The sequence below is a fragment of the Phoxinus phoxinus genome (genome assembly GCF_949152265.1).
Source record: "Phoxinus phoxinus genome assembly, chromosome: 13".
Taxonomy (NCBI): Eukaryota; Metazoa; Chordata; class Actinopteri; order Cypriniformes; family Leuciscidae; genus Phoxinus; species Phoxinus phoxinus.
In genome coordinates this window covers 34,073,647-34,099,241 of record NC_136888.1, presented here as the reverse complement: position 1 = coordinate 34,099,241, position 25,595 = coordinate 34,073,647, and the positions used below count along the sequence as shown (strand labels likewise).

The 25,595-nt window shown below is 38.1% G+C and overlaps 2 protein-coding genes across 3 annotated transcripts in view; one reads left to right on the top strand and one right to left on the bottom strand.

Annotated features, from left to right (window-relative positions):
- On the top strand, positions 1-20,469 carry ppp1r14d (protein phosphatase 1 regulatory inhibitor subunit 14D). Its single transcript, XM_079634061.1, has 4 exons — positions 1-529; positions 17,125-17,205; positions 18,366-18,398; positions 19,186-20,469. The coding sequence occupies exons 1-4, from the start codon at positions 356-358 to the stop codon at positions 19,252-19,254; spliced, it is 357 nt and encodes a 118-aa protein (XP_079490187.1). The 5' UTR covers positions 1-355; the 3' UTR covers positions 19,255-20,469.
- Positions 20,470-25,296: 4,827 nt separating this feature from the next.
- The window catches only part of zfyve19 (zinc finger, FYVE domain containing 19), a 13,379-nt gene continuing 13,080 nt past the window's right edge, over positions 25,297-25,595 (bottom strand). Inside the window, exon 11 of one of the 2 annotated variants that reach the window (XM_079634054.1) lies at positions 25,297-25,595. This exon is cut by the window's right edge and continues 109 nt beyond it. The gene's annotated coding sequence lies outside the window, so the exon portion shown is untranslated. The other variant, XR_013800120.1, reaches the window with a different exon arrangement.

The window sequence follows — 25,595 nt, the reverse complement described above, 5'->3', positions numbered from 1 at the left end:
GAGAGAGAGAGAGAGAGAGAGAGAGAGAGAGAGAGAGAGAGAGAGAGAGAGAGAGAGAGAGAGAGAGAGAGAGAGAGAGAGAGAGGCAGTGTTAGTAGAGCTCAGACACAAGACAGGAGCTAAAGGAGGCAGTTGGACAGAAACAACACGATCATGAGTCAGAAACACACTGCAGTATAGAGAGTCAGAGGAGCGAACGACAGCAGGACTGTGACTGAAGGACCCTGTGTTTGAGACAGACAGACAGACAGATAGAGAGAGAGAGAGAGAGAGAGAGAGAGAGAGAGAGAGAGAGACAGAGAGAGAGACAGTCGCCTCTTGGACTTCTCCCCGTCCGTGTGAGGTTGTGGCAGGCATGGCGTCGGAGCCGGGCACCCAGTCCAGAGTGATGTTTCAGACCAAAGAGGAGGAGCCTGCCCAACGCAAACTGGGCAAACTAACGGTCAAATACAACCGCAAAGACCTCCAGAGGCGACTGGACATCGAGGAGTGGATCGACGGGCAGCTGCACCTGCTGTACGACTGCGAGGTAAGAGATCCAGAGAGACAGCATTACAGCATTACCCTGTGATCAGACTCCAGTTAATAATGCACCAAAACATACAGCAAGACGGCGGTGATTCTCCTGTAACAGATTTAAATGAGTCAATAGTTGTCATCCTATGAAATGAATGCGAAGAGCAGCTCAGATAATTTGTATGAGAAGTGCTTGAGCTCATATTCAGATCTCTGACTTTGCTTGCAGACTCTTGAGACATTGTTCTGAAATTCACACATGGGGTCTTTTCTCAGAAGAAACATCTGAGACTTCAGTAAATATCTCTATTTAATCTCAAAGAACGACTGAGAGAAGTTTTCTTAGGAGAAAATACACCATAGTATGTTCTATCTGTTAGATTTCTGAGAGAAATTGGCTATTATTTGTTATCAGTTGTCATTTATAAAATGTAATTCCATGAAGTGCAAATACAGTTTACTGTTTAAAGCTTCAGAAATTAGTTTTACATGTACATTTATTCATTTAGCAGATGCTTTAATTCAAAGCACCTTAAAAATATGTAACATCACAAGCACAAGTTTTGCTTTATTGGTTCACTGGATCTATATGAGCAGGTCTGAATGTCTCAGTGCACGTACATGAACCACCGTTTAAATACGTGACATGATGTCGATTACCACAGAAAATTATTTTGAATCCTTCCTTAGTTTGTTTAAACAAGCTATATTCATAATGCACTCACAATGGATGTCTACAAGGCAAAAGACTGATAAAGGTTAATTATCCTAGACATATATATATCCATCCGGGTCACGGCACCAAATATAATATCTTCGTTCAGGATTTGAACCAGCGTTTCCGGCATAGGTGGTGGGTGCACTAACAAAGACGGGTAAAGACTAGGGGTGTAACGGTACATGTATTCGTACCGGACCGTTTCGGTACAGGACTTTCGGTACGGTTCACATGTGCACCGAATGCAATCTTTCACGTAAATTAGGCTAGATTTGTGTGCGGAACATACGTCAATTCCGAGTTTCCAAACGAACATATTAAGTGTCGGAAGTCTCCGCGTTGCACTGATTAAATCTGATTTATTGTTTTTTTGATTCAAATACATGTAAAATATTACCATAACATCTGTCTTCCTGTGTGCGGAAATTTGTTTATGTTGCTGTGACAACGAAACACGTGCAAGCGCGCCTGTGTTAAGAGCGCTGATGCGCTCATCTGTGGACATTTCCGAATGCCTTTCTGTTAAAAGCGGGCTTTCCACACAACCAAACGTACATGTGTCATTAGTATGAGAAAAAAAAAATTGGACTTTAACTCTCGGGTCGGGCTCTGACATAAATATTGCATAAATAAAGATCACCACATACACGGCACACTCGCTTTAGCCCAGCCTCTAGCTAGCTAGCATATTGGTTTGAGAGTATTTTATTTAGTGGAGAACTTTGCAGCAGTATTTTATTTCTTATTCTTTTTTAATTTTATATCTTTTTTATTTATTAGCCTAACGTTATATTTTATTAAAAAGTGTGTTTAAAAAAGTGTAAACAAATTGTTAAAAAAAAGTTTATAGTAAACAACCAGCAGTTTAATGTTTTGCATTTCTTTCCCTTACTGTACCGAAAATGAACCGAACCGTGACTTTAAAACCGAGGTACGTACCGAACCGTGATTTCAGTATCTGGAGATCAGGGGAGTGAGGTTTACCCACACAGCTCTTACTAGCTTGCCTCCGTTACACTCTCCCCCCAAACCTCACTCCCACCCGGGTCACGGCACCAAATATAACCTCTTTGTCCTAGTACTGGCCATGGGAGGTGGGTGCACTATGTGTGAATAATATGTATAAGACATAAACATAAAAAAGACCAGACACTTTACAGATCAAATAACAATGTTTGCACAAAGCAATTTACATACAAGTGCCTCACAGACCTTCCAAGCGCATTTCTGGTTGTTTTAACAAACTGAGGGACGAATGAAAACGACAGCATGTCACAGACTCACAGATGCCGCTCATGTAGGTCAAGTTGTACTGAACCCAGAACATTACTTAAAGCACACAGAGATCAGACTCTAATCAGTATCTCCACTGACGTCATGATTCGCTGGTGATGACGAGTTATGAACATCTGGGAACGCGCAACATCTGTCACGTTACATCAGAGAGTGTGTGTCCGCGCTGTGCATCCCCTGTCACCATGGAAACAGGACTCTGGTTGGTTGAGCTGGAGGCAGATCATGATGTGACAGTGACATTTACTTGAATGCGCTGAGGACACGGTGACATTAGAGGAGAAGGTGATGATAGGCTATTTGAACAGATCAAGCTGTTATTTCCCAGCATTCCTCTCACATGTGCTGAATATAACCCTGCAGCCAAAATATAACCACTGTCAGGTGATCTAATGCAGATCTTGGCACAGACACGCAACAAACACCTGAATTCTGCAATCATTTACCAAACCTTTGGCAGTTTTTGCATGCACGCTGATGGTTGCGGCACGTTAAGACACGTTCTCTCTAAGAATGATAACTACCACACCAATGCATGATAACACTCTGTTCTAAGTGCACTGCAGTTTTGTCATCTGATGTTTTAAATGCTTATTTATTTATTTATTTATTTATTTAACGTTTATTTGAATAGGGACAAGTATGTTACATAAGCTCATGTTACATACTACAACATTTTAGCCGAAGCTAATTCTCAATGTTAGTCCCTAGTGGGCCTTTACATAAAATTAAACAATACATAGTTAAAATAAACATAATAACACAATATAAACACAATCGGACAGTCAGTGGTCACATTTCTGACCTCTGATTAAAGAGTCTTTAAGTTTGCTTTTGAAAAGGACCCAGTTTGACTCTCCTTTCCGTTCAGTGGGTAAACAATTCCAGGATTTAGTGCCTTGTACAGAGAAAGCTGATTGTCCAAATGAAGTATTACATTTCGGGATCTGACAGTTCCCGTTCTGAGCTCCTCTAGTCCTTGAACTCGCTGCCCTGAGAGCAACTATGCACTCACTCAAGACCTGTGGGGCTCGCTGATTTAAACATTTATACATCAGCTTCAACAGAGGAAATTTAGTGAAATTTGCAAAAGATAAAATGTTTAAATTCCTCAGACTAACACAATGATGTGACCTAATGGGGTTCCTATCTAGGATTTTAACCGCTCTGTTATAAATCATTTGAAGTGGCTTAAAGGTAGGGTAGGTCAGAATTGTCTAAAAAAACTTTTATTCAAATTTGTTTAAACTGTCTTTATATACCAATACATCATTCAAATGTAAGTACTCTGAAATAGAGAGTATTTAAAACTGAGTGACTCTAGTGTATTTAATCTTCAATAAACACAGCTCATTAATTCCATTCACTCCCGCCTAAAAACGGGTACGCGACTGCGCACACGTGGGCGGAGCCAGTAATAGCGGCGGTAGTCATGGCGACGGAGAGTGACAGTCGCGCAAGCCAATCACTTGTTTCGTCCCGGTAGGAATTAATGAGCTGTGTTTTTTGAAGATTAAATACACTATAGTCACTAAATTTTTATACTCTCTTTTTCAAAGTACTTACATTTTAATTATGTATTGGTATATAAAGACAGTTTAAGCCAATTTGAAAAAAAGTTCTTTAGACAATTCTTACCTACCCAACCTTTAACTGTAGTAACAGTAGCCTGTGACCATGAGCAGATGCAGTAACTCATATGCGAGAAGATCATGGCGTGCATGAAAGTGTGAAATGCTCAAGCTCTTTAAAGCATGATGGATTCTGATTGGCTTTCAATGTCAAAGTATCGTTCCTCAGGTGGAAATTTGTAATGTGCAAACTGAGATTTCTGGTCAGATAAACACATCTTTGTCTAATAATAGAGAAAAGTAGGATTTATTTACATGCATTTGGCAGACGCTTTTATCCAAAGTGAATTGCATTGCATGCATTCAAAGGTACACGTGATCAGTTCATGCACTCCCTGGGACTCGAACCCATGCCCTAGTGTTTGAGCTACAGGAACAACACTCTTCCTGGAGTAATGGAGGTGTTTTACTCGATGCACTGGAGGGGGTTGAACCTAAAGTCTCACTCGTCTACACCACCCTGATAACATGATAATCTGCACCATGTGCTTCTGTGATATGATATCTTGCACATGACAGCAGGCCGTACACTGGGGTAAAGCTTTCTTACATTATACTAGAAAAAAACATTGCTCAAGATGCTAGTATGGGAATGCATGAACTGAACAATGTATAGCTTGAATGTATCTGTCAAATGCATAAATGTAAATGCATCAAGGAATTATTGCTGATTCCTCATTCCTTTACTACCAAAAATTGGTTAAATTGAACCAGAATTCAGTAACAGAAATATTTCTCATGTAATCGCACTGTTTGTCTTGCAATTGTATCAAATACCTTAAATAAACCAGTTAATTCAAAGAAATTTTTAATATGAACAATTATGTCTGAAATGAAAACAAATAAACATACAGAAATAGCTGTAAATAAAGCACAAGATATCAGTTTGCTATAATATACGTCACTCTTTTTCATCAACATCCACTGCATGTTAGTTCCATCCCACAACGCTCTGTCAAGGTTCTCATGAACAAACATTCTTCCAGTAACATTAATATAATGTCTGTACAACATTATCTGGTCTTTAATAATGTTCTCAAAACGGTACAAAATAAATAAATAATGGAAAGTTTTTTTTCTAGTTTGACATTACTATAAAACATTTTTTTACATGTTGCTACTTGTTTCAGAAGTTCAGAGAACCTTCAAAAGTGACACAATGTTACAAAAGCTTCTAAAACATTTAAAAAGCAGAACTGTTGAACGTTCACAGAAAAACCTTTTCATTCCTCGTCAGCTGGGACACTGAACAACACTGAACAACACTGACCTCTGAAAGAGCGGGGTCACTGACGCGGCATCACCAGACAGAACTAGAGTAAGATGAGAATAAATCAAATGTTAGATAACAGATTAAAAGAACTGAGCAAATGATTCCAGCTGCAACATTATACATATGCGGGTCGCCGGTGTCACTCGCCGGGCCTGGTTAATGTCCGACCCGGTTACTATTAAACTCAAGGACGTGTGGGACATGCACGCATTCAGCGCTGGAGATCTTTCAGCATGGTGTGTGTGTGTGTGAGAGAGAGAGAGAAAGTGTTGAGTGTAGTGGCAGATGTCCAGCATCTCTTCAGTGTGTGTGTGTGTGTGTGTGTGTGTGTGTACTCTACTGCAGCCGTACTGATTGCTGACAAACACACATGTACAGAAACACTGGTTTTTATTTTTGTTTTCTGGGGATTTAAATGGAGCAGGCTTTGAGGCGGGAACGTCTGCCGTGTCCCAAATACATGATAAAGCAGCTCCATTTAAAAAGCATCATGTTTTCTGTGCATCTCACGGATATAATCCATATGCACTGCAGATGAGCTTAAAGGTGCCATGTGTAAAAATTGAGGTAAAAATATCCAAAAAATGAGCTACACGCATCAAAAGAATGAGAAGAAATAAGGGCAATGATGTCATTAAAAAAATGTCAAGTTATAGTGCTGCAGAGATATCAACCTTAATTAGCATTAGCATTACTAGCCACGGCCCGACAGGTGTTGTAATACCAGTTTCGGCCATGGGAGGCGGTATGCGGGGCACATAACCACCAGCCAACCTGCAATACACGAATAACTCGCACGGCTTGTGGGCGTACTTGAACCTGATGTCTATCAGAGAATGTGTGGAAAGTACAGCCCACTACTTCATTTCAATTCAGGGAAGAGAGCGGAAGGATGGCTGAAGCCTTTGGCAAGAGACCCCTACAACCACCGCGCTCTGATGCACAAATCAGATCAGATAAGAAAAGGACCGCTCGTCACGGTCCGGGCTCGAAAGCGCGGGGGACGGCGAGCGAACTGCAGCGCATAGCCCTGTTTTACAACGTTCAGCACCCATTCTGACACGCCCGGGATCGCTCCCTATGCTTTCGCACGCATAGCTATGGGCAGAATGGTCTCCGTGTTCTGACCGCCGCACTGCGCGGGTTCGAGAAACTGAAACGGAGGTATCAACACGGCGCGCGCGCCCTCGTTGTCTGAAGAGTGCTGCTCGCTGACGACAGCAGCCGCTGTTTCACATTCAATGACTCGGTCGCTAAGGACGGAGAACAATTTGTGGCGCGAACAGGTCATTTGTAGCCTACTGTATCTTTCAACAGTGTTCGTGTTTTTTTTTTACTATAGTAGAGATGATCGGTTCACGTGCGCTGTCTGATGTTTACTGCATCACTCGGCATGGATGGAGAGGTGAGGTAAAGTAATAATTACAAGAGCTTCACGGTTATCAGATACAAGCATTCAACGGCCCTGTAGTATATATATATATATATATATATATATAAATATAGGTTATTTGTGTTTGCGCACGTGATATCAGGAAGCAATGTAATAACGTTACCTGTAATACACACATGATGGCGATGCGCAAATCGAGTGTGTGTGTGTGTGTGTCACAAATCATTATTGTTTCTTCAACTTATTAAAATATCTTACTTTACTGCAACTATCTGTTTCTGCTTCTTTATCATATTTATAGTGTGTGATTTATAAAATACCATATCCTACATCACATATTTTGATATGTGAGGTATACTGCCCCCATCTGGTATGGAATGTGGAGTATGACTTGATTTTTTTTGCCAGACAATTACACATGGCACCTTTAAGGCAAGGTCAATATGTTAAAAAATTAACTAACAATATCATCATACTGCCCCGTTGATTGATTACAATGAGAATTGCAACAAAAAAATGAGTACTGCACATTTTTTTGTATGCAAATGAAGCATAATCTGATTTAGGACTGCAACTAATCGTTTGCAGAATAAAAGTTTTTGTTTACATCATATATGTGTGTGTACTGTGTATAATAATTATGTATTTATAAATACACACACATGCATGTATATATGTAAAAAATATTTACATGTTTATATACATTTTTATATTTAAATATAATTTATATTATATATAATTTTAAATACTTCATATATAAATAGATTTTTTTCTTAAAATTATACATGCATGTTTGTGTATTTATATATAGATAATTATTAAACACAGTACACACACATATATGATGTAAACAAAAACTTTTATTCTGCAAACGATTAGTTGCGATTAATCGTTATGCAGCCCTAGTTTAAATATGCACTAATATGCATACATTCCCAGAGCTGGAATCTGAACTTTGGATAAAGCCATTCTCGTTTAATTTTGTTCACATATAAAGGTTTTTCTGGATTTCTCTTTTCATCACTATAAATCAGGGAATACTGTGAACATACAGAGGCCGTGGGATTCACTGACTCACAAATACATTGTCACCATGTTTTTAGGAATATGAATAAACCGTCAGAATATAGATATGAATAAAACTGTAAAGTTGAAGTGGAGATTTCTGACTCAAACTCACTACCTGTAAAGATTTGTATTGTAATAGAAATCTACAGACACAAATAGATCAAATAACGCTATTTTGGACGTTTTCTTTCCACTATTCTGAAAAGTTTGACCAGTGCATGGAAAAACAATATCATTAATAAATGTATAGTGCATCATTATATCAGATCAGTGTATTTGCTTATCTACTAAGGCACGGTTTAATACAGAGTTTGAGAATGTTTGGTTCAGACTGTGGTTTGGGAGTGGCGGTGCGCTCGTCCATGTGTCGGCGATGACGACGGTGAATATTTCATGGCCCGGCGGAAGGGTTTCACTCTGGAGGTGTGGGAGCCTGTAGCTCCGCCCCCTGTGTCAACCGCTGCATTATTCATGAGCATCTCAAATTTATGCGTGAACTCACAGGAGCCTGCAGTTAACTCTGCCCAAACTTGACATCAAATCATGTTTTGGGGTTTTATTAACATGATATAGATGATTGAGTATTAGTGTGAGTTTGAAGAAACCATTTCAAAAGACGCTTGAGTGGTTGCTATGTGGTTGCTAGGTGAAAAGACGCAGCTTTTCTCTCTCAGGTGTTTGTGTAAAGCTGTGTGAACTTTATCATTTCTCAAAACACAAAATTATTTCATTATATGGACATGAACAAACATGATTTCTGCACTTGTGTTCTGAGGATAATAATAAAATGAACTATGCCTTTATTACCTAGTGCTAGAGGCTTGATCTTATCATTAGTAGCACCGGAGTAGTAAAGCTTAATTGAACTATGATAATTTGGCAGATAATATGATTACCACACTGTAAAAAATGATATGATCAATAGGCCTAAGTAATGGCAACACATGTTGTTCTCCATTACCTGAACACATCAAAATAATGTAACCACTCTCAACTTTATTAGATTTTTTAAGCTAGACAATATGTTTAAAAATAAATAAGGTAAAAGGTACACCGTGGCCCACTAGAGTGCATTTAGCGGAAGAACATTGATGTGGCTGTGCTTCGGCTCTGCGGATGAATATGATCTTCACTATAGATCCTGCTTTACAGATATACATATGCTTCTACACATGACAGTTTATCTGTTCAATAACACACTTACTCTCCTGTTGAGTGATAAACACACCATCATCTCAGCGTCGCTTTTACAACATTCCCTCAGTTCTCCATCTAAAGCCGAGCTAATGTTGATTCTTGTTTTATTACGAGCTCTGTCTCGCTCTCTCCTCTGCACACACACACACACACACACACACACACACACACACACACACACACACACACACACACACACACACACACACACACACACACACACACACACACACACACACACACACACACACACACACACACACACACACACACACACACACACACACACACACACACACACACACACACACACACACACACACACACACACACACACACACACACACACACACACACACACACACACACACACACACACACACACACACACACACACACACACACACACACACACACACACACACACAGTTCTTATTTTATTTTACTTTATTTACTTTGTATTTGTTTGATGATTATGTCTCATTGTATTGTTCTGGTTCATGGCATTAATACAAAAATAAAAAAAGGTTATAAAATATAAACACTAATAATAGGCTTACCATAGTGAATCAGGGTAAGACAAAATCACATTTTGGAAAAAGGATTGATGATATTGATAATATTTTTGAACAAATTTCTTTGTTTCTTCTACATGGTGGTGTATTTGTAGGCTTACTCATATTCTCTGGGTCAGAGATCAGCAGTGTGTCAGGAGAATATTTCCACATTATGTGAAGCTGGTTTGTAGTATATATTTGTGTCCCTCGTGTTCTGATGCTCCGAGCGGCAGGAAACCCGGGAAGGAAGATCAGATTAACGGATCCACATTAGGGAATCCGCAGCTCCACATCGCATTAAAAACACACACACAACTAACATGCTAACGCTAGCAGAGAACACAACACGTTCTCCTTCCCTGTGACTTTACAGGAATAATTCACCTTTGTGTTGATGCAAACCTGCATGAATGTCTGAATGTTTCCTTATAGTGAAAGCAGACCGAGATCAGGAGCTGAAAATACAATATTACCATAAAATTCATGAGGCTAAACTTCGAAAAACAAAAGTCATTCTGCTTAGAATAACATAAATGAAGACCGAATGCTATTTTACTATTATTTGACTACCATTAAAGTGTGTATCTAAGCTATATATTTAAATAGCGTTTTTATTTTTATTTGAGCAAGTCTAGTAATATTTCTATTTATCTTTAGTTTAGTTTTATTTCAAGTTTAGTTTTAGACATAGTAGGCTACGTCAACCTATTTTATTTCAAATACCGGTAGTTGTCAATGCAACATTACTTTTGTATTTAAGTTTGATTTTATTTCAGCTTTATTATTAAATGTAGTAATGCATGTATGCATATTTTGAAAGATTTTTCAGTTTAAGTTTCAGTGATCTGCTTTTATTGTTTTATTTTTTTAAGAATTATAGTTTTCTTTATTTTTAGTCATTTTAGTACTTCCACTAATTTGAATTCAATTAGTTGTAAAAACATATTTTTATTTTTTTAAGTTTAATTTTTGTTTTCAGCTGTATTTATATTTTTAAATGTGCCTTTAGTTTAACTATGTTTATTTTTTACAAAATAGTTATATTTTGCTTTAACTCATGTTTACTTCATTGTTAGTAATTTTAGTTCATTTTAATTTATTTAAATTACTTGTAAACATTACTGTTTTTTGTTTAGTTTTTATTTTTATTTTATTAAATGCGCTTTTAGTTGAAGTATTAGTCAATTGTGATTTTGTCATGTTTATTCGTCTTTTAAAAATATTTATATTTAGCTTTAATTTATTTCTATTTTCATTTTAGTTTGTCATTTTAATTATTTTATTTTTGTCAGTTGTCAATGCAACATTTAAATTTTTCATTTAAATGTTTTAAGTTTTTCATCTATTTATATACACTGTAAAAAAATATTTTCATGATTTGTTATCACAACTTTTTATCTTTTGTCAAATCAACTTCGATAACTAATGTGTGAAGATAACATACTATTTTGAGTTTCTGTGTATTAAATCATTATTCTTCATTGTATTAACTCAAATTTTTAATTTTTAATAATTACAACGAAAATTTTAAGGCAACTTGCTTTTTTAAGTTAAACCAACTTTTTTTTTACAGTGTAGATGTACCTATATATATTTTCAAGCTTTACATTTAAATATTTTAGATTTAGTCAACAATAACAAACCTGACTTCTCGTCGTTCAGAATGTCTATTCAGTGTATTAGCAATATAAACAACTTATGCAACTCACAGTTTAATAGTGTCATACAGTATGTTATAAACTATGTTTATGTTTGAATAAATTACCGGAATAATGTCACGTGTGTAAACGTACCCTAATAGAAACAGCAGCTCGTAATGACCAGTCCCGCGGGGTCATTAGCGTCCAGCTAACTCAGCAGATCCTGTACAGTTGCAGTAATGTTGATGTGTGCGCGGTTGGTAATGCGTGTCCCTCTCGGGTCGTCGTTGCTCTTCTCTCTGATTCGAGAAGCTTTTAAGCGGATGCCATTAGAGACTCCAGCAGAGATGAGACAGCAAACACTTCCAGCTTAAATCTCAAAGCACAATCTCACTGCTCGAGTGTGAGATGGTAAAGCAATGAATCACATTTAATCATTTATATGAACACGGATAATTATCTGTAATCTAGCCGTAAGCGTTAATGAAGTACCCATGAGAGACTAAAATCTTTATCAGAATCAGATTTTCTTTTTTTTTCTTTTTTTATTTATTTATTAGCACAAACAAAAAAAACAACAACAAATAGATGTAAAAAAAAACAGTACATATGGATTGTGCAGGAGAGGTAAGAAACCCCCAAGGGCTTATAATAAAACCTCCCCTCAGGTTTATTCAGTTAATACCACACCAAAGTATTATAATAAATAACAGCAATCATCACAATAATGGCAGACAATTCTAGACACCACACAATACAAAAGTTTTAACAATCACACAGGTGTCTTTTCATTCTTGACTTAAATACTGATAATGATGAGCTGGTTTTAATAAAATAGGGAATAGTATTCCAAAGTGACGGTCCTCTATATTTTAAGAAAAATTGACCAAGAGTTGTATGATAATAAGGAAGATGAACATTCATTGATTGTCGGGTTGAATATGAATGCACATCCTTGTTCATTAAAAAATAGTTTTTAAACACTTTTGGGAGGCTTTGATTTTGAGCCATATATTTATACATAAAGATACATGTTTGATAGACGTTTATGCTGAAAATAGATAAAATATTTAATTGCTTAAACAGAGGCCGATGGTTCACACCGATTTGATGCTGTTGCCAGTCTAACAAACCTTTTTTGGATCAAATGGATTTTTTGCAGAGAAGAAGGGTAATTACTGGCCCAAACAATGTTACAGTAAGAGATGTAAGGATATAATAGACTATAATAAAGAGTTAAAAGACAGGATTGATTTACCAATGAACAAACTTTTCTGATGATGCCAAGTGACTTCATGATTTTTACGCACACATAATCAATGTGGTTTTTCCATGAAAGTTTTTCATCTAATAATACCCCTAAAAATTTTATTACTGTAACTTGGTTGATTTCAATGTTATTAATAAATAATTTAGCATCTTTTTTTAAATCCCTTTTATTTTTATTCCTGAAAACTATATAATTAGATTTTTCTATATTTAATGAAAGTTTGTTCATCTGAAACCACTTTGCGATATATAGTAGAACATCATTAGCTTCATTCATCAAGGAATCAAAGTTTGCATGTGATATGACAACAGTAGTATCATCTGCAAATAAAATGGGCAATGCAGATTCAAACATCGAAGCTAGGTCATTTATATAAATGAGAAACAGGAGTGGCCCAAGAATAGATCCCTGAGGTACACCACAACATAACTTAATTCTCTTGGAAGTACTACCATTAATAATTACATATTGCTCTCTATCAATCAAATAATCCTCAAGCCACTTGAGTACAACATCCCGAAACCCATAACGGTGAAGTTTGGAAATCAGAATGTCATAATCAACTGTATCGAATGCCTTTGACAAATCTAAAAATATACCAACTGCAAACATGTTGTTATCCAGTGCTATAGAAATTTTGTCTATGAGTTGTAACAGAGCCATATATGTTGAGTGTTGTTGTCGAAATCCATATTGATGTTTATATAGGATCTCGTTGTCATTCAAATGTTTTAACATTCTTGCGTATACTAGTTTTTCCAAAACTTTAGAGAAGCAAGGTAAAATGGAGATCGGCCTATAGTTATTAAAAAGGCTAGGATCCCCTGCCTTAAATAAAGGTATAACCTTTCCAATCTTCAAATCTTTTGGGACTACCCCACTTTTTAAAGAAAGCATAAGGACATGAGTTAAAGGTTCACTAATTGTTAATGCCACTTTTTAAAAAAGTTTTGCTTTAATTTCATCATGACCTGCTGCAGTGTCATTCAGGTTTTTTATAATGCCTAACACTTCTCTAGATGTCGGAGGATCAAAATTACCTATTGCAGGGAAGCAACCAATAATTGGGTCGGTTGGACAACCATCTGTATAAACAATTTTTTCAGCAAGCTGCCTTCCAACATTGGCAAAGAAATCATTAAAACCATTTGCTATATCAAAAGGGTTGGCAAAAGAACTACCATCTTTAGTAAAATTAGTTGGAAATTTAAAAGAACCTTTTTTTTTGTTAAGTAAGTCATTAATGATATTCCATGTGGATTTTATATTACTAGCAGACTCTTTAAGTCGGTATGAATAGTAATTTTTCTTAGCTATACGAATTAGGTGAGTAAATTTATTTTTATATTGCTTGTATGTATCACAATTATATGGTGTTGGATTTTTAAGAAATTTTCTATATAATTTGTTTTTCTTTATTGAGGACTTCAATAATCCTGAAGAGAACCATGGTTTAGTTTTGTTTGACTTGCCTTTATACTTCACTAGCGGAAAGCACTCTTGAAATATAGAATTAAAAGTTTGAAAAAATAACTGGTAAGCCAATTCAGCATCATGTTGAATATAAATATTATCCCATGTTGTGTGCTCAATCATAGATTTAAAACGATCCATATTCATTTCACTAAACTTTCGATAGCTTGGTTTCTCTACAGTCATTCTTGAGCTACCACTAATTCCTGAATTCAAATTAAATATGGGGAAGTGGTCTGAAATGTCCGCGCACAATATTCCTGAATTAGATTCATAATCAAAAGAGTTTGTAAAAATATTATCAATCAGGGTGGCAGTTTTGCTTGTCACCCTGGTTGGTTTACATATAAGAGGATGAAAATAGGATGAGAACAATACATTTAAAAAATCAGCTGTTGAAGCATGGCTTTCACTTTGAAACAGATTGATGTTAAAATCACCAAGTAGAAAACACAGTTTACCTTCATCATTAATAACATCCAAAGCAGCAGAAAGTGCAACATTGAAACAATTAACATTACTGTCAGGTGGGCGGTATATACATCCAATAATAACATTTCTTCCGCCAAACTGAGAGCAAGAGAGTATTTCCAAGAACACAGATTCAACATTACATTCGTCAGAGTTTAGCGTAAGATCCTTCCTTACTAAGAACTGAAAATCATTATGCACAAAAATAACAACTCCACCTCCCACCTTTTCCTTTCTACATGAATGAACAGAATTATATTGAGACATGTTGTAGAAATCTATCATATCATCCTTGATCCATGTTTCTGATAAAGCAATAACAGAAAATGTGTGCTTTAAAACAGACATAAAATGAGTTAATTGATCGTTATTTTTAGGTAAACTACGTATGTTAAGGTGAAATGTAGAAAAAATGTCAGACTTACTTGTGAGATTACCAGATAAACTGCTGAACTCATTTTCATTATAATAATTACAGGGACGAGATTTATTGTGTGCATAATTTAAGAAAAAATGCGTATCTGGGTCACATGAATCAACATTGTCCATGTACTTAAATTCATTTAGCTGGTATGGATTGAAAACCCGATCAGAACAATTAACATCTACATTACTCCCACCTTTCATATTTTCTTCAGAGTTTTTCATTGTTATTGTCAATCAGCACCCAAGTACATTGAATTGTTGACTCACTTCTTTAGTCTTTTCAGTCCGTCCTCTGTCTTTGGGAGGTAGGCTGAATGATTAGTTTGTCGTATCGTAAGAATGCTATCTCCCCTCGCTCTCTTGCGGCCTTCATAGCTGGGATGAGTTCTTTGCGTTTTTTACGAACGGCATCTGAATAGTCCTCGTTTATATACACATTCGTTCCTTTTAGATCTTTTGCTTTCTCCATAACCCTCACTTTATCTTTAAATCTAAGGAACTTTGCGACAATCGGCCTGGCTCTCTCTCCCACTGATCGCCCGGTTCGATGCACCCGTTCCAGCTCAATCCCCGTGATATTGAGCTTCTCAGAGAGTAGCTTCCGTACCTTGGCTTCTGAGTCGGCCCAGCTCTCGTACCCAGACTCTTGGATCCCGTCAATCACTATGTTGTTTCGTCGGAACTGACCTTCCAAGTATTTTCTTATAGATTATAATAGCGTGACTACATCAGTTGGACACATTAAATTTGCGCTCAGGTGTGGTTTAGATTGATGACACAGAATTAAAATGTCCTGATAATTTACTTAACCACAGCCGAGGAATTAAGACACACCAGCGGCCATTTTATAACAACATTAAACATTAATATACTTTTAACCACAAATGCTCATGTATGTATCGCACACATTTTGTAATCACGTTGAAAGGTCACGCGTGACGGAGGCGGAAGAACCGACTAGTGTTTACAAAGCGGAAGTCAAACGCGATTTACAAAAATAAATAAATGGTAAAACTATGATGTCGGATGATTTTGAAGTTGGAGAAGAAAATAAGGTGGAGATAAAATTTCACCATACTCTACATTTTTGGGAAATGGAAGACACGTGACCTTTCAACGTACGTAACGAGTGGCATCACAGCTGGTGTAAGACCGTTTATACACTGTCTATGTGTAAGACGAGCATTTATGGTTAAAAAGTGTTGGGGGAAATGCGTTACAAGTAACTTGAGTTACGTAATCAGTTTACCTTTTCAAGTAACTAGTAAAGTAACGCATTACTTTTAAAAATTACTTTTTCAAATAAGTAACGCTAGTTACTTTGTTTTTACCATTTATTGACTGACAGCTCTCCTGTCCTCATGTTGAGACGAATCGAAGTACAGAGGTGTGTGTGTGAACATGATGTTTATTGTAGTTCTAGACTAAATGTGAGCATTTACTCATCTCACTTGCACAAAAAAAATATTCAATATTCCTCAAAATGAATAAAATCAGTGAAATGCAGAATCAGAATACTATGCAAACCTCCAATAACTAAATATGTTAAATAAAACATACATTTTGATGCATTTAATCTCACTTTATTGACCGATGTACTTGCTTCTGACCTTCGATGATTCAGTTAAATAAGCAAAAATAACTATAGATAGATAGAAAGGTTTGCTGGTGTGCTTTCCTCTACTGTACACATGTCCTTCAGTCTGAGGATTATTATTTCACTTTTGCTGTGAAAGGGTCTTTACATTTGCCCAAAAATATAACTTTTGTGTTATAAAAAAACAAGCTCAGCCCAGGTGGGAAAAAGTAACGTAACGCATTACTTTTCTAAAAAAGTAACTAAGTAATGCAATTAGTTACTTTTTAAGGGAGTAACACAATAGTGTAACGCATTACTTTAAAAAGTAACTTTCCCCAACACTGTTAAAAAGTATATAAATGTTAATTTTATTTACAAAATGGCCGCTGGTTTGGTTACTATTGAAGTCACTATGGAGAAAAATCCTGGAATGTTTTCCTCAAAAACCTTCATTTGTTTTCGACTGAAGAAAGAAAGACATGAACGTCTTGGATGACGTGCGGGAGAGTAAATGATCAGGAAATGTTAATTCTGAAGTGAAATAATTCTTTAATAACTGATTTGTTTAGCCATTTAAAAAAGCAGATATGCGATAATGAGCGTTATTGTCTGTGTGCAGGAGGAAGAGATTCCCGAGCTGGAGATCGACATCGATGAACTTCTGGAGCTGACGGATGAAGACCAGAGATCTAGACTGCATGTACGTTCAGATGCACCTTCACAATAAAGCTTCTTTACTGGCATCGATGGTTCAATGAAGACCCTCTGGTGCTCTTCGCGTGTCGGTCAATTTTTTGGGGGGGATTATGATATGATTATGAACTATATTTTAGTTTGATTTTGTTTTTTTATGTAATATGTTGTATGTTTAGGGGATTTTATGGTAGTAAATACAATTTTCGCTGTAGCCTATAATCCATTTATTCACTTTTTTGAGAATACACCTGAAAATTTAATTTATTTTTATTTATACGTTTATTTGAATAGGGACAATACAAAAAAACACGATCCCAGTCAAAGCTGGAAAATATGTATTGCACATAGAGAGTATAGTGAAAGCTAACTTGCATCTCAAAAAAAAGAGATGCAACGTATTTCCAACGTAAATCTTCAATGCTTTTTAGAGCAAGTTTGAAGACCTAACCCTAACCCATCTCTCTTCAAAGACGACGCTTGGCAGATTATTGCTGAAGTGAAAAAAAGTTTTAAAAAGTGAACTTAAAAAAAGTTCTCTCAAAAACATGTTTTATACAATATAAAAATCAACCATAAATTTGAACTAGTTGTGTTCAAAATTTGAGCTTGATATCTCAAATAATGAGCTTTTTTCAGTCAGATTTTGTTTGGCTGCAGTACCAAAAGTTTCCACTAGATAAAATTCTATTTCGTCTCCCATTCATTTCCAATGCGCTCATTTTTGACCGCAAGCACAACAAGTGACTATTTTTAATACCTTTTAACCTGTTCGAATCATGTCCATGATTTTTTTTTTGTGTGAGTTCACATAGCAAGTGTCAAAACCTTTACCAAGTTTCGTACCATTCCGATAAAGAAAAAAATTGTGCAAAAAACTAAAATCAGAAGAGCACCAGATGCACAGAATATTTTATAGTGAATCTTTTTTTTCTTTTTTTTATGTTCCTTTAAGAACTGTTCATTAAACGGTTATTTGGGTTCCTCTACGGCATTGGTGTGAAAAGACCCTTTTGGAAGCTTTAGTTTCGAGAGTGTAGCAGAAAACCAATAACCATTGCATGGAAATATTGCAAATGACAGGAGAAGCCACTGCAAAAGTGCATCAATATGCATCCATAACTTCCCATGTGAACAGATATTGTTCCCGCTCTTCTGTTTTTACAGGAGCTTTTGCAGGAATGTGGAAAGCCAAAAGAGGTAAGACCAACTCTGTAAGACATTACAAACAGCTCTCTTATGCACTTCCACTTATTACCAATATTCATGCTTTATTTCTAGCGCTTTACACGAGAAGCAGCTTCACAGGGATGAACATTATTAATGTTGCATTTAAGTTCTTTAATTATGGAACAAATACTATTTAAAGACGATAGTTGCATTATTCAGCTCAATTCAGTTTTGGAAGCCACAAGAAAAAAAATGCTTTGGAAAATCTTAATTATGACATTAAAATTCAAAATGATGACATACTAAGTCATAAGAGATAAAGCAGAAATTATGACTTTCTATGGTATAATGACATTATTTTAACTTTTTTATTTCATAATTTTATATCAAAATTTCGACTTGCGTCAAATATTACTTAGTATGTCATCATTTTACTTTATTGTCTCATAATTTCAACTTAATCTGATATAAATATGATTTAGATTTTATAACTTTTATCTCATAATTTTAATTTTATGTCATAGTTATGATTTAGTCATAATTTTAACTTTTCATCTCATAAATATGACTTGGTATGACATAATTTGGATTTATTATGTCCTAATCTAAACTTTATCTCATAATTATGATTTACCAAAGCATGATTTTTTTTTTGTCGGAAATGGAAATTAGATAGCAATTTAATATAGTTCAATGACAAAAAATCAGATTAGCAGAAAAAAGTAAAATAAAATGCAACGGTAATATCTATTGATAGACTGTAAATGACATGGATAGATGGTTTTAAATTTAAAACGTTTTGGTTTGAACTCCACAGGACTTTATCAATGGGCTGCTCTATCGGATGAAGGGACTTCGTAAGATGTCAGGATCTCTGAAGAAATAGTGTTAGGTCAAAGTCTGGATTTTTCCTGATGAAGTGAAACGCCCTGCCCTGGCTCTGCCCTCGACACCCGGCTCCGCCCTCAATAGCCCTGGCTCCGCCCTCAACAGCCCCGGCTCCACCCTCAACAGCTCCAGCTCCGCCCTCAACAGCCCAGGCTCCACCCTCAACAGCTCCAGCTCCGCCCTCAACAGCCCAGGCTCCACCCTCAACAGCTCCAGCTCCGCCCTCAACAGCCCAGGCTCCACTCTCGACACCCCAAGCACCGCCCTCAACAGCCCAGGCTCCACCCTTGACACCCATGGCTCCACCCTCAACAGCCCAGGCTCCACCCTTGACACCCATGGCTCCACCCTCAACACCCTTGGCTCCACCCTTGACACCCATGGCTCCGCCCTCAACACCCGTGGCTCCACCCTCGAGACCCAGGCTCCGCCCTCAACAGCCCCACTCCCCCCTTGAGACCCAGGCTCCGCCCTCAACAGCCCCACTCCACCCTTGAGACCCAGGCTCCACCCTTGAGACCCAGGCTCCGCCCTCAACAGCCCAGGCTCCGCCCTCAACAGCCCAGGCTCCACCCTTGACACCCATGGCTCCGCCCTCAACACCCCCCCCCCCCCCCCCCGGCTCCACCCTCAACACCCCCCCCGGCTCCACCCACAACACCCCCGGCTCCACCCTCAACACCCTTGGCTCCACCCTCGAGACCCAGGCTCTGCCCTCAACAGCCCCACTCCACCCTCGAGACCCAGGTTCCACCCTCAACAGCCCAGGCTCCACCCTTAACAGCCCTGGCTCCACCCTCGAGACCCAGGCCCCGCCCTCGTCACCCCAGTCCCGCCCCCTGAAAGCTCCGCCCTCCACAGTTATCCCGCCCACGATTCTCCCAGTATGTGTAGAGCGTTGAGTGTCTGTGTGTGGATGTTTCTACAGTAGAACTATAATAATTCACTGCACACATGGGTCAATGACGGAAGCTTCCATAAACTGAGTTTCAGACCACTAATAATTCTGTACAGTTTCTCCTAGCAGATGTATTGCATTGCAGATTGCCTATTATTACTCAAAGGAGATGTTTTTTTTTTGTGACATGTACATTTTGTTCCCTATTTATATATATTTTGTTCTGACAAGTGTTGTATCTGACAATAAACAATTTTAAGATTTTAGATAAAGTGCATACATTTAGTTCTCGATAAATCTAGGATTTATACATTCTGCCATTGTCTGATTTTAGTTCTACACTATATTTTTTAAAGTGCACAATTATATTTACTGCACAACTCTAATACTGTGGCATAAGTGCAGAATATTCTGGGTTCAAAAGAAAAATGTGCGCTAATAAACTTGCAATGGAGGTTTATGGGGTCAGTCAACAATACTACAAATAAACAATCAATTAAAATATCTATAATTATGCTTTCAAAACACATTAACACACGTTTGCATGAGACTGAGTGAAAAAAATACTAATAACCTTCAGTGCATTAATATATCCAGATTTCACATTATGCAATAATATATGTATTTTTACCATATATTTACCTATAGTCAAAGTCACAGATTCTGTACATAACCCAGAATATTGCTTTGTTATATTTGATTAAAGCTTTTAAATTACTTTTGAATCATATTCAAAACCAGATGGAGAACACACACATTAGCAAACACAAAGTGCATGAAATCTAAAACACAGTGTAATAACAGCGCAGTAAACTGACGCAGGGAAAGCGAAAGTGTGTGCAGGGATAATAAAAGTGAAGCCGGCTGTAGAAGTTGAACTCTTCTGTCAGCGCTTCTGGGTTTATTCATTACTCAGCGCTTCAGATGATGATGTTAAACCAGAGAAGATCACGCTCCTCCTGAGACTTCCAATACAAGTGTAATGATCTAAATCTAATCTGATACAATAAAACAAAAAATAAGATGAAATAAAAGCAAAACAATTCATATACAAATAATACAATAAAAGTAAAATAAGATAAAGTAATAAAAGTAAAGTGTGTGTGTGTGTGTGGTTTCAACACACTACTAAAGTGTGGTGGTTGAGTGTCTGTGTGTTACAACACACTACTAACGCGTGTGTGTGTGTGTGTGTGTGTGTGTGTGTGTGCGTTTGGTTTCAACACACACTACTAACGTGTGTGGGTGAGTAAAACAAAATAGTAAAGTATAAAATAGTAAAGTATAAAATAGTAAAGTATGATTCACGACTAAAGGTTCATGAATCATGACTATGTCCTTGCATGTGAAGTACAGAATGTGTATGTGGGCTGAAGGACAACACTGGTCTATTGTACACACACACACACACACACAGACGCGTTAGTAGTGTGTTGTAACACACAGACACTCACCCACACATTTTAGTAGTGTGTTGAAACCACACACACACACACACACACACACACACACACACACGTTAGTAGAGTGTTGAAACAGACAGACACTCACACATACATACACACACACACACACACACACACGCTAGTAGTGTGTTGTAACACACAGACACTCAACCACCACACTTTAGTAGTGTGTTGAAACCACACACACACACACACACACACACACACACACACACACGTTAGTAGAGTGTTGAAACACACAGACACTCAACCACCACACTTTAGTAGTGTGTTGAAACCACACACACACACGTTAGTAGAGCGTTGAAACAGACAGACATTCACACATACATACACACACACACACACACACACACGTTAGTAGAGTGTTGAAACACACAGACACTCAACCACCACACTTTAGTAGTGTGTTGAAACCACACACACACGTTAGTAGAGCGTTGAAACAGACAGACATTCACACATACATACACACACACACGTTAGTAGAGTGTTGAAACACACAGACACTCAACCACCACACTTTAGTAGTGTGTTGAAACCACACACACACACACACACACACACACACACACACACACACACACACACACACACACACACACACACACACACACACGTTAGTAGAGCGTTGAAACAGACAGACACTCACACATACACACACACGTTAGTAGTGTGTTGTAACACACAGACACTCACACACACACACACACACACACACACACACACACGTTAGTAGTGTGTTGTAACACACAGACACTCACACACACACACACACACACACGTTAGTAGTGTGTTGTAACACACAGAAACTCACACACACACACACACACACACACGCGTTATTAGTGTGTTGTAACACACAGACACTCAACCACCACGCTTTAGTAGTGTGTTGAAACCACACACACACACACACACACACACACACAATATGTTAATGAGGTCATAAAGTGACAACACTTGACACCAGCTGATGTGCTGATAAAAGCTGTGCTTCGCCCTAAACCCTGCGTGTGTGTGTAATACACATCTTACACAAAAGACACTTCTATCCATTTATTCATTCATGTATTTATTTATTTAGTTAGTTCTCAGTGCCAGAGCTCAACGCCAATGTGTTGGAGAAAAATCTAAAGCACAAACAGGTCATAATAACCCACAACAGCAGTGAAGTCACGTGACGTCTAGATGTCTCCAGAGAACGCCAGTATCTCTCAACACTAATGCACTCACTTCCTGTCATAAGTGTGTGTGTGTGTGTGTGTGTGTGTGTGTGTGTGTGTGTGTGTGTGAACACCTGACAGCGCTCTGCTTGCTCTCAATACTGTCCGTTTAATTATGCATGACAACATGGAAATGCCAGCAAACGGAAGACACAATGTAAAGAGCCGGGCAAAAAACCCCGCTTCTAATGAAACCACAGAAGTCTCCGGAAAAGATTAAAGAGGATCTATCATGATATTTCACGTTCATCTTTCTTTAGGGTGTAATGTTGCTGTTAGAGCGTAAAAAACCCTCCAGTTATTCCCCATATCAGGCACGTTTCCATTATAGATTTGCGCAAAACGATTTTTTCTAAACATCGATAAAAACTATGACGAAATGACGCCGTTTCCATTAACCGATGTTATGCGACTAAAACGTATTTTTTTCCTCTCGCGATCAAACCATGGCTACGGACGTTAGTAGGTTTATATATATCACAGCCACCACACTAGACATTATTAGTATTATTAACGGAAGGAGACGTAGGCGTGTTATCTAATCCAGGCCCGGAACGGCTAATCGGGAGCACCGGTGTTGTGCCAAATTATTACCCCCCTAGCATTGGTAAATTTTGGATTAGTTGTGGGGGAGGGGTTATGATTAGGGGAGGGGTTATGATCAGGGGAGGGGTTATGATTAGGGGAGGTGTTAGGATTAGGGGAGGTGTTATGATTAGGGGAGGGGTTATGATTAGGGGAGGGGTTATGATTAGGGGAGGGGTTATGATTAGGGGAGGTGTTATGATTAGGGGAAGGGTTATGATTAGGGGAGGGGTTAGGATTAAGGGGAGGGGTTATGATTAGGGGAGGTGTTATGATTATGGGAGGGGTTATGATTAGGGGAGGGGTTAGGATTAGGGGAGGGGTTATGATTAGGGGAGGTGTTATGATTAGGGGAGGGGTTAGGATTAGGGGAGGGGTTAGGATTAGGGAGGGATTATGATTAGGGGAGGGGTTATGATTAGGGGAGGTGTTATGATTAGGGGAGGGGTTATGATTAGGGGAGGGGTTATGATTAGGGGAGGGGTTATGATTAGGGGAGGTGTTATGATTAGGGGAGGGGTTATGATTAGGGGAGGGGTTATGATTAGGGGAGGTGTTATGATTAGAGGAGGGGTTAGGATTAGGGGAGGTGTTATGATTAGGGGAGGGGTTAGGATTAGGGGAGGTGTTATGATTAGGGGAGGGGTTAGGATTAGGGGAGGGGTTATGATTAGGGGAGGTGTTATGATTAGGGGAGGGGTTATGATTAGGGGAGGGGTTATGATTAGGGGAGGGGTTATGATTAGGGGAGGTGTTATGATTAGGGGAGGGGTTAGGATTAGGGGAGGGGTTAGGATTAGGGGAGGGGTTAGGATTCAGGGCCGTACCCACCATTGAGGTTACCTCGGTTATTTTTTAGCATATAACGAACGTTGTGAAATAAGTGCCTAATATTAACTCTTAATTTGGTGCTGCAATGATTCGCATATCGCGACGATAACCGACCTAATGTCATAACCATTAATGTCAAGGAAAGACTTATACTGAGAGTCTTTCTGGGTGTTTCTCATTTGTTTCTGCTTCGAGGTCTTGATTGTGGCGTTTCTTTGAGGTTTAGAATCCAGTTTTCCTGTAAATATTTTGTCTTTTATGAATTTAATAAAGAACTCTGTCTCGTATTCTGTCCAAACACACAGCGTCCTCTACGTCAGGCGACTGTAAATGCGCAAAAACTGTTTCCATTGCAGTTTTGCAAAATATAAATCTTTCGAATTGCCTGAAAAAACTCGCAAACTTTTTTGAGTTAAAAGTTTTTGCGAAATTGACGCGTTTCCATTGCGCATATTTTCAATTCGCAATTTCAATTTGCACAATTTGAACGGTAATGGAAACGCGGCTAATGTTTCTGAACTCCTGAAACGCCTCCATTGTTGTCTTGAGTTTCTTCCGGGAACGAACACGTCACAATATTCCTCATTTAAATAATTTATGCACAGAATAAAGGGGCGGGGCCTGGTTGAGTTAGTTAGTAGTGTGTTAAACTGGCGGTTATGGTAAGGGGCGGGTCATTTCCCAAACACACTCGAAGCGCTCGACCAATCACAACACACGGATCCAGCCGACCAATCAGAGCGCAGTGTGCTTTTCAGAAGGAGGGGCTTCATAGAGACAGGAAGTAAACCGAGCGTTACTGACAGACTGGGAAGAGAGGAGCCGCAACAATGGAGAATATGAGGAAAATAATCAACATTTAAGCAGGAAAACATGTTCTAGTAAAGACAAAAACAACATAAAATAAAATAAAAGAGAATAATAGATGAGTAGAGATAAGAGAAACAAAAATTTCTGACAAACAGTATTCATGCAAACTACCAGCTGAGATGAGGAATAATTGGTTGTGTGTGTAAATGAAACGCAGAAGATGCGGGTGAAATGATGAACCACATGACTAGTTCTCTAGATCACATGACCTGCTGTCAGTTCAAGTCTTTTATTGAAGGTTTAAGTCTGAATGATCCAGTTGTACATCTACACACGCTTACATTACGGTCAGAGCCGAACCACACGAATCATTCTGAGACTCTATCAATCCACCAAGACTGGACAATCTGGAGTCTAAGGCTAATTTGTGTTTCCAAAACATATACAAGCAACATGATTATTTCTGCTGGCTATCAGAGAGGTCTAGTTCAGAAGCATGTCGAGTTATGCGTGTTAATATATA